The 10,578-nt window shown below is 32.5% G+C and overlaps 1 protein-coding gene across 3 annotated transcripts in view; it reads left to right on the forward strand.

The window, feature by feature from the left end:
- Window positions 1-2,409: 2,409 nt before the first annotated feature.
- Window positions 2,410-10,578, forward strand: part of LOC112040422 (cationic amino acid transporter 4, vacuolar) — a 23,274-nt gene continuing 15,105 nt past the window's right edge. The window contains exons 1-8 of one of the 3 annotated variants that reach the window (XM_024073324.2): window positions 2,410-2,839; window positions 3,460-3,661; window positions 4,050-4,134; window positions 8,103-8,243; window positions 8,368-8,486; window positions 8,571-8,667; window positions 9,083-9,255; window positions 9,360-9,426. In XM_024073324.2, the coding sequence (XP_023929092.1) occupies window positions 2,671-2,839; window positions 3,460-3,661; window positions 4,050-4,134; window positions 8,103-8,243; window positions 8,368-8,486; window positions 8,571-8,667; window positions 9,083-9,255; window positions 9,360-9,426 (1,053 nt within the window). In that variant the 5' untranslated portion in view covers window positions 2,410-2,670. Of the gene's footprint in view, window positions 2,840-3,459; window positions 3,662-4,049; window positions 4,135-6,510; window positions 6,626-8,102; window positions 8,244-8,367; window positions 8,487-8,570; window positions 8,668-9,082; window positions 9,256-9,359; window positions 9,427-10,578 lie in introns of those variants that run through there. The other 2 variants (XM_024073316.2, XM_065771908.1) reach the window with 2 other exon arrangements.

Below are 10,578 nucleotides of genomic sequence, written 5' to 3' on the forward strand. Positions count from 1 at the left end.
TAACAGGAATTGCTATGACATTTGTGCACCTAGGGTTTTGTGCCAAGCTACTTATGGTTCATCCAAGTGTGGACTAAAGAACATTGCAAAGCTACAACAATAATAAAAAAAATAATAATAATAAGAAAAAAAAAAAAGGTTGCTATGGAGTCCGTCACAGATAGTGAGATTCATGCAAATGAGAAGTCTTCTACAAGATCAAGTCCAATTTAGGGAGCTAAGAGTGGTATAACTCAGTAGGTTCTACTGTAAGTTGGTGCTTCAGGATAAGCATGTAGGGTAAGATTCCTTATACTTGTAACCGTTTTTTTTTTTTTTTTTTTTAATTAGTGAATTGTTCGATAGTGGTGACCTGAAATTCACTAGGTAGAGTTTTGCCTGTGAGAGCTTTTCCCATCGTGATCAAATCATCGTGTCAAAATTATTTTCCATTGCATTCTAATTTAGTTTGGTGATTTGATTGTGCCTTAATCCAATTTACATGTAACATTAACTAATTAATCAACTTGGTTAATTTGATTAATTAACTGAGATCAATCTATAACCCAATAAATTTGTTGCAATTTCTCTTTCATCTCCCATTTTGTTATGAAACTTAGTTTTAACAATATCCCTAGCTAGAAAAGTCAAATATTGTAGTTGGTTTTTCCATCATCTACAAATCAAATAAATGTTTAATATTCATGTTGCCCAAAAAAAAGAAAAAAGAAAAGAAAAGAGAAAGAACAAAACTCAAAATAAATTTCAAAATTACTCCACGTCAGTTGCCCAATATCATGTTATACAATATGTTAAATATTCATCTAATGTGTTATCAAGTAAATAAAAAGATATGATTCTCAAAAAAAAAAAAATGTTTAAAAAAAAGAGAGAAAAGGAAGTACCAAAACGAATTGTTAAGGACCTGTTTGGTAAGAGTATTTGAATATAATTTTTTTTTTTGTTTTATAGTTCATAAAACAGTGGATCCCACACTTGAATTTATTGTTTGACTAATATTTCTAAATACAGTTTTCAAAAAAATTATTTCATATTTTCCTGATTTAGAATAGGATTTTGAAAACGGCTACGAAGGTGTTTTCAAGATACAGAAAATGTTTTTAATAACATAGTTGTAAATAAATTGAAAACAGTGAATCCCACATATTTGACCAAATTTAAAAGAGTTCTCATACTTCAAATTTGAAACTTATCATTAAAAAAAAGAAATACACGATGAACTCTATTCCCTTATCATTTTTCACAAAAGAGTAATCTACAGATTCTACAAGTTACTTTTTGTAAATATAAATATATATATATATATATTTTAAATCTCAAAAATAGAAATTATCTCCCAAATAATTATTTTTTATTTTTAGTATTTTTAAAATTGTTCTTAAAAGTGAGAGTTAAATGCATATAATATAAAAATTATTATCTAAAAAATATTTTTAAGTTCAATTTTTTTATATTTTTTTGAATAAAATAAAAAAAAACAAACATCCTCCTACCAATCGGGCCTAAGGATTCATAAGACAATTAAATCCAAAGATTTAAAATTTTTTAACTTTGGTCCAAACAACAAATAGCTGAAGTGTTAAATGCACGGACATTTGGAAAAAAAAAATCCAAACATTAATTTGAATATATTAAAAAAAAAAAAAAAAACTTCAAATAAGTTAACAAACAAATTGGTACCATTAGCATCACGCACAAATTTTAGAGTTTTTTGTTCTGGGAGGGACATCACGACAAGATTAAGCTAGATGATCATTTTATTTTTTTAATTTACAGGAAAATATTCAATTTCGAGGAACAAGAATCATTTTTATTTGGCCTAAATTTAAAATCTTATACATATAAATATACTATTTAAAAAGGGTAAATTACTTTTTAATCATACTACTATTAAATCCCAAAATTCCAACAAGTAAAATTCAAAGTTTGGCAGGGAGGGATTATTTGGATAAAAATCCTTTATATTGCACATTCCACAAAACCACGTCTTGCAACAAGATGATTATTTTAATAATTGAATTTTATAAAATAATCAAAGTTTAAAATTAAAAAAAATAAAGATAAAAGATAAAGATAAAGTCTCATGTCATGTTATATTTGATAGAATATAAAGTGAAATAAAATATATTTATTAAGATTCTTTCGTCTTTATATAAATATAAAAATTAGTTAAAATAGTATAATAAAGTTTATAAATAATATCAAAAAGTATAATAAGACTCATGAATAATAATAAAAAATAAAATAAATAATAAAATAAGTTAGTAAAAATAATATTGCTAAACATTCGCTAATAATAGGAATAAATCCCATTTTTGGAGAAGGAAATTCGTTGAAGTTGAACAGATAATGGATTATTATTGCCATTTTATTATATATATATATATATATTAAAAAAAAGAAAAAAAGAAAAGAAAAGAAGAAGAAGAAGAGAGGAGATAGCAGCTAGAAAAAACAACCTTTGAATCAAACATGTTCGAAGTTACATAGATAGTTACTGTTACAGCATTATCTTCTCCAATGATTAATATCGGTCCTTAAATGCTTAGCGGGCAGGAAACGCAGTTTTCTTGCACAGTTGCATCCAACAACTTAATTGCTTTTCCTCTCCTCAATCTTCATTCTGTCTGGTATTTTTCTTCTCACAGAAAAAGAAGCTGAGTTTGGTTGATGGGTATGGTTGCTGATAGGCAAACTAGTGGTAGGAATGGTGAAGGAAGGTATTCATGGGGTTTTGGAAGTTTGATTAGGAGAAAGCAGGTTGATTCAGTTCATTTGAGGAGAGAAGGTCATACTCAGTTGGCCAGGAAATTGTCTGCTGTGGACCTCGTTGCCATTGGTAAGTCTTGTTACAATCTCTGTCTTCCACAATTCAGAATTGGATTTTGAATATGAATACTTGAAGTTTGTGATATTTGGCCATGTGGGTTTGTTCTCTTTATGTAAATTATGTTCTTATCTTGCTATTACTTTTGTTAATTGGATTAGTTTTTTTGTTCATGTGGTTATTTGTTTAATTGAAGTAGGTTTTTTTTGTTCATGTCTTTATTTGTTTAGTGTGTAATGGGTTTGTCACCATTTGTTTTTTGGATCGTATTTTGAGGCAATTGGTGTGACATTTCAACCTTTTGCACTCCCCACCTTCACATGATGTTAGTCATTTTATTCATAATGTCAAAAATGCATTGTTTGCCATGTTTATGAATAGTTTTTGAGGTTTTCTTATTCCCTTGAATCATTGTTATTCAGGTAACATTAATCTGAGCCAGATCATCATATTTTTTCATAGAATCTGAAACTTTAATACTCTTTATCATGGTGGGGAGGCACTTTGTTGTTCACAAATTCCAGAATGTCCAAATGCTCCCAATTTATGCTTAGATTTTTAATTTTTCTTCTCATTCAGATGGTTGTAGATTTACATTCATAATGATAATATTTTGACTTTCTTTTGATCAGGAGTTGGAGCAACCATAGGAGCTGGAGTATATATTCTTGTTGGAACGGTTGCTAGAGAACACTCAGGACCTGCGCTTACTATTTCATTCCTAATTGCTGGAATAGCTGCTGCACTCTCAGCATTTTGTTATGCAGAGCTTGCATGTCGTTGCCCATCTGCTGGGAGTGCCTATCATTATACGTACATATGTGTTGGAGAAGGGTAATTTGTTCTTGGTTTGTTTTTACACACTCTATATTTGCTTGCTTAATGGACTATCATTGACTTACAGATTTCATTCTGATAAATTCTTGAACTCTTTAGTAGTATCTACTTTTTGATATGTGAAAATCACCAATTTGAGTGTTTCTATTTTTAACTTTCATGCAGAGTGGTTGAAAATTGTCAAATAGACTAAAAATTTAAAATACTTCACTTCATGTTTAAGGCTGGGAAAAGTCCTTAACAGATTTTGAGGGGTGGGTGTGGGGCTTGGGCATGATCTACTTGTGTTAAAGAGAAGAAAAAAAATCAAGCACATGACCCATCTTTTCTCTATAACATGTGTGATGCCTTCAGTCAGCAATTCAAACACTGTGGTTGCTCTCAGGTTTGCTTGGTTGGTTGGTTGGGCTCTGATTCTGGAATATACAATTGGTAGTTCAGCTGTTGCTCGTGGCATAACCCCAAATCTGGTCTGGTAGTCCTTCTCTAACTGAGGTTTTTTTATAACTAGTTTTCACTTGTAAGTTTTATATCCTGAGAGTTATATGTAAGAATTGATACTATTCTTTTCTATATCTGATAAGCATTATTTGTTCTGTTTGTTTCTTAAGATATTTTCCTACTTTTGACACTAAGGATATGCGAATTCCAATATCTTCTAACACGCAGATAAGAAATTTATTTGGAGTATTGATTAATATCTATAAATGGATTTTCTGGATCAATACCGATTTCAATATTACAAGCTGTCTTTGTTCTCTTTTCGTTCTATGCTTGTTTGGGGTGAATTGGGTTATGCTGAGTGGGAGTTGGCAGCCAGCTCATATTCACCGTATTCTTCTCTGGCATGGATCCTCAGAACTTTGGGGTCGGTTATGAATCTTCAATAGAATAATCGGGGTTCACCACTTGTATTCTTCTCTACCATTCTATCATGTCCAAAATCATGCTTGCCATCAGCTCCTTATTTAACATGTCATTTCTTATTACATTTACCAATGTTATTTTAGGCCTTCCTCTACCTATTTTGTCCCTTTGACTTGAATCAAATCATTATTTTTCACTGGTGTATCAATTGCTCTCATTTGTACACGACCAATGTTATTTTATGGCTTCCTCTCTCATTCTCATTACTTAGATTAATTTGTTCCTCCTTTGTATACTTCTTGCGGACATCAGATATGTATGTTGAACCCAATTGATGTTGATAGTTTCTCTTGGACCTCATTGATTGTGTTTGATGTTGAGTGATTCCTTTGGACCATATTGTTGCCGATTGTGGCACTTGATTTGATTTTAATCATAAGTTGATTTTTCTTATTTGATGTAATTAATGAGTCTTGTATAAAGGCTTTTGGATAGACAATTGATCATGTACGAAATTTCCTTCCAATGCTTGGTACTGACTCCAAGATACCTTCTTGCCGAAACAAGGTTTCTATCTCTATTTCTCTACTGAAAAATAATTCCAAGCAATCCTAGGCTGACTCCTAAGTTTTCTACTCCTCCCACCCTCTTGGCTTCTTTGGTGCAGACTCTAAGTAACCTTCAGTGCTGAAGGTTCTATCCTTTGTTTCCCTGAAAACTAAACCCCATTTTTGAGTTCGTTGTCCTGCATCACTACGGATGTGTGCCCTTTCTGGAATTTTTTAATGAGACTTATTCTTATAAAGAAAAAAGATGTCTCCTTAAAAGTTCCTTTATTTGAAAAGCGGCGTTGGGGAAAATTTTAACCATTGATAATTTAAGGAGGTGAAAAGTGGTGATGGTGGATTGGTGTTGCATGTGCAAGAGGAACAGGGAGACCATTGATCACTTACTCCTGCACTACCCAGTAGCTCGAGTTGTAGAATATGGTGTGTTCACTATTTGGGGTTCATTGGGTCATGCCGTGTAGTGTTGTGGAACTTATAGCATGTTGGTCTGGCAAGTTTATTAGAATCAAAACTAAGGTGCTTTGGAGAATGCTTCTTCATTGTCTTATGTGGTTCATTTGGAGGGAAAGGAATACAGGCACCTTTGAAGGGAATGAAAGATCGATTCATGAGTTGAAGCTTCTCTTCCTTCAAACTTTGTTTGAATAGGCAAATATGTCGGGTGTTTTTACTTTCAACTCTTTGCCTGATATGCTCTATTTTTTTTTTGTACTTTCATTGTTACTTAGTTTTTATTTCTTTGCTGCCTTTAACACACTGCCTGTGTGCTTTTTTCCCCTGTATTTTCTTATATCTTATTTCAATGAATTTTATTACACATCCCAAAAAAAAAAGAAAAAAAAAGAAAGAAAAAGAAATCCTTATTACAGGCTTCACTTGACATCCTTCCTTGATGAGTACAAATAACTGAAAGTCTGTCCACAATGGTGCATCTTTTGTGGGGTCTTATTAATATTGTTTTGCTCTATATGTGTTAGGGGAAAGGAGGGAGGATACTTGAGAGGTAGTTTTGTACTATTGAAGTGCAAATGTTGCTAATCATTTTAGAAGTGTTCAAGAAGAATTTTACTCAATAAAAGTATATAGTTTTGTGTGTGTGAACGTGTATGCATGTATGTGCACACCATTACAAACTATGAATAGACAGTGTTAATTGAACAAATAATAGAAGTTTAATTGTTACTGAAACTACCCATATGGTACCTAATCTAATCTACCCCAATACGCAATTAATTCTATGATTTTAGTATTATATATACTAATGCTATTCAAAGGTGTTCTCAACATATTAGTATTTAATTTTTGATGACTAGAGCTTTCTGTGCCATATTTTTTACTGGAATTTGTGGGTATTTTTTTTCCCTCCTTTTAATTAACATCTTGCCTGCAGTTAGCATTTTTGGTACTTAGTTCAATGTGTCAAAAAAGGGGAAAATATAAAAAGAAAAGACGACAAGAAATCATGAAACGCAAAGAGAAAAAAGCAAAATCAAGTGCTCAATCAACAGATGATTCATTGCAACAGGTCAACATGGCGTGATGATGATGAGCTTCCCTCCATATCAAAAGAAGAGTTAGATCTAACTGTGAATACTGTGATTCATATGATATCAAACTGATTAATCTAGTCCCAGGTCAATGCACACAAAAACAAAGTTGCAGAAATTACTAATAATTACCAGAAAATGTATGACCTTAGACTTGAATTTTTGTGTTGTTATTCGTAAGTGACATATTTTCAAAGAAATTACTTAAAAAATGACACACAAATAATACAGATTCAGAGAATTAGGAGCAAATTTTCACCTTTGTAAACATGCTTTCAATTGTTTGCGGAGAGGTTTAAAGTTAGGGAAAAAACAATTGAGGGTACGTCCAAATGTTGAGTATTCATATGCCTCTCTCAAGTGGCACATATTTTTACCTTTTTTTCTATTTGGTCCTGGATTCCAGGTTTTTAATTGGGGCATTAAAGGGTATTGTGATACAGCCATTCAGGTTGGGGTATTTGAAATAACTGAACTGGATGAAAATATCATTTCAGATTGGAACTTAAAATAAGTTTGTTTTATAGTTAGTATTTTATGGTGTCCACTTATGTACATAATTACTTGTATATCATGAAAAAGCTACTCATCAACACCGTGTGGCCAGTCTCCTTTTTCCTTTTTTATTGGGAAATTAAGTTGTTAATCATGTCTCTGTTATTAGTTAATTATGTTTATACCTCATATGACCATGTTTCATTTAAATTTTATGTTGGCTGTTTCGATATCTGAACATGCAACCTTCACATCTATAAATCTATCTTGAGATGTTAAGCTCCTTGCCCCTCCTTCTCCCCCTCCACTTTTCTTCCTCCTAACAATTTGTATTTCTCAAATATAAAATAAAAATGTTGTAAAATGTTTGAATAAATCATTTCTGTTTAAACAACCCCAAACCCCCCTCCTGGTTCCCCATTTTTGTATTACATTATTTTATGCGGATGATTGAATTGAGAAAATTTATGCCTTAACCTGTAGAAGACTTTGGCCAGTACATCTATAAATTTATGCTTCTTGTTGAAAACTTAGGCAGGAATTATAATAATCTGATTTGAGTCACATTATTTTACTCATGCTAATAATATAGGCAAACTGGGGGGAGGGGAGAGAGAGAGAGCTGATCTGGGAGAATATTTGGCCTAGCTTGAGAGAATCAATACTCACTGTAAAAAAAAAAAAAAAAAAAAGTAAGAATAGTGGTCCAAAATCAAAAAAGATAACACATAAGAGGAGGAGAAAGAACAATGATATATCACATATGCAGCTAGAGCTAGTAAAAGAGAATGATTACTTACTCAGGTTTGAATGCATGATGATTGTAGATTATGATAATTATTATTGAAGATTTGCTTCACTTACTTGGATTGATTATGACTATTATGGACTGCAAAACATGTGATAAATCCTCATTTCCAATAGATACTATATATAACCCTTTTTTTGGTGTTCCTTTAGGCCTTGTTTTTTGGAGGTGAGGAAAAACTTCCTGCTTTCTTGGCCCGTCATACTATCGCTGGGCTTGGTATTGTGGTTGATCCATGTGCAGCAGTGTTAATTCTTATTGTCACAGTGCTTTTGTGCATTGGAATCAAGGAGGTATGCAGTTCCGATTTAAATATTTGTAATCCTTTTAATCTATGTTTGGATAATTCCTTCTTTGTAATTTTATTTTATTACTATTATTTTTTTACCACCTTTGAGAAATCACTTAATATTTCAGAGTACATTGGCGCAAACCATTGTTACAACAGTAAACGTCAGTGCATTGCTTTTCATCATAATAGCTGGTGGATATTTAGGTTTCAAAACTGGATGGATTGGATATGAAATTCCTAGCGGGTAATTGGCATATCATTTAGACTAGTTTCTTTATGTGGTATATCCAATTATGGTCTAGCTCACATTTTACCTCTAATGCTTTAGGTACTTTACATTTGGGGTCAATGGGATGTTCGCTGGGTCTGCAATAGTCTTCTTTTCATATATTGGTTTCGATTCAGTTTCCAGCACAGCTGAGGAGGTATGAATCTTGTATGGTGGATTGATATTGTGTGTTGTGTTAAGTCTTAGATTTAATTTGTTACATTTTATGTGTTACCATTGATGTAAACACTTTTACCCCTGGCAGTGATAATCTAAAGTTTTTATGATTATTTCAAGTATCTAGCACAATCCAATATCAGAGTGGTAATTAGTTTTATGTGGTGAATTTTATATACTGCAATCATCATATTCCCTTTACATACCGCCCTCCCCCCTTTTTTCTTGCCTTGTCACATGATTCCTTATCTCTTGAAAGCTCATTATTTGCTTGAATCCATTCATTTGACCATTATGAAATGTTCCAGCACTTTTGTGTCACTCCCAAAAAATTTCAGAATCTTAATCATTTGTTCCTTTATATATATATATATATATATACATTTTCATGGCAGGTGAAGAATCCTCAAAGTGATTTGCCCCTTGGTATAGCATTGGCATTGTCAATATGTTGCATTTTGTATATGCTTGTATCTGTCGTTATTGTTGGTTTAGTACCATATTATGACTTGGATCCAGACACACCTATCTCCTCAGCATTTGCAAGCTATGGGGTGCAATGGGCAGTGTAAGCATGTTATTTGCTTTTAATTTGTGGTTACCAACATTCTGGAAATTTGAGGGCATTACGTTCTACACTCTTGGTTTCAAGCTCCATTGTTGATATTGCAGGTACATAATAACAGCTGGAGCGGTTACTGCTCTGTGTTCAAGTTTGTTGGGTTCACTTCTTCCTCAGGTAAGTTAGGAATTTTCATTTTTTTTCTTTTTTTGCATATTCATTGATTACTTGTGGAATTTAGTGAAAGTAGTGCTGAGTTTTTGAATTCCTAATTCAAATTGCATTACCTTTCGATTTGTTTTGGATTGTTCTGAAAATTTTGATATTACCTCTTGAGCAAGCATGGTGCAAATATTGTGAGGGTTGACAAGGATGCTGTATAAGATTTCTTACTTGTACACCCATAATTAAACTTGGAATACCAAATGGTGGTATTTTATCAAAAGTTATATACAGAGACAGAGAAGACCGGTGGTGGACAACTTGAATTTTGATAATGTTGGGGTAGCAGAGAGTGGGCTGCTTGAATGGAGATTTGAGAAGGAAGAAATTCTCCAAGTTGTGCATGATATGGAGGGGGACAAAGCTCCAGGTCCAGATGGATTTACGATGACCTTTTTCAATCATTGTTGGAGGATTGTGGAGAGTGATGTTTTAGCCTTATTTGAGGAGTTTTACGAGTATGGTAAATTTGAGAAGTCCTTGAATGCTTCTTTTATTGCTCTTATTCCTAGGAAACATAAAGCTTCTAATATAAGAGATTTTAGACCAATAAGTTTGGTGGGTGTCTATAAGATCTTGGCTAAGGTGTTGGCATATCGGTTGAGATGGATGTTGGATGGTTCTCATTTCTGATTCTCAAAATGCTTTTGTGGGGGGTCATCAAATTTTGGATTCAGTTTTGGTTGCGAATGAGCGGGTTGATAGTCATATTCGGAGTAAGATAGCGAGTGTAATATGTAAACTGGACATAGAATAGGCCTATTGATGCAGGACAAAATAAAAGTAACAGGAAAAGTAGAGATAAACTCTAAGGGTCCGTTTGGTTGGAGGGGTGGAAAAGTTAGAGGGTAGAAAATGGTGGAAGGATGGAAAGTGGGAAGATAGAAAAAATTTTATTTTCTCTCTTTTTTGTTTGGTTAAGAGTAGAAAAGTGGAAAGATAAAAAAAATGAGTTTGAATAAATTTTCTTATATACTCTTGTTAAAGAATGATGCTTAATTAAAACAAAAAAAAAAAAATTAACAAATAACCACAAAAAAAAAAAAAAGAGCAGTAATCCAAATTTATTAAAAAATAAAAATAATATCCCCAAAAAAGAAGAGGCAA

The sequence above is a fragment of the Quercus suber genome, unplaced genomic scaffold (assembly GCF_002906115.3).
Source record: "Quercus suber isolate HL8 unplaced genomic scaffold, Cork oak 2.0 scaffold_5, whole genome shotgun sequence".
In the NCBI taxonomy this organism is placed as follows: Eukaryota; Viridiplantae; Streptophyta; class Magnoliopsida; order Fagales; family Fagaceae; genus Quercus; species Quercus suber.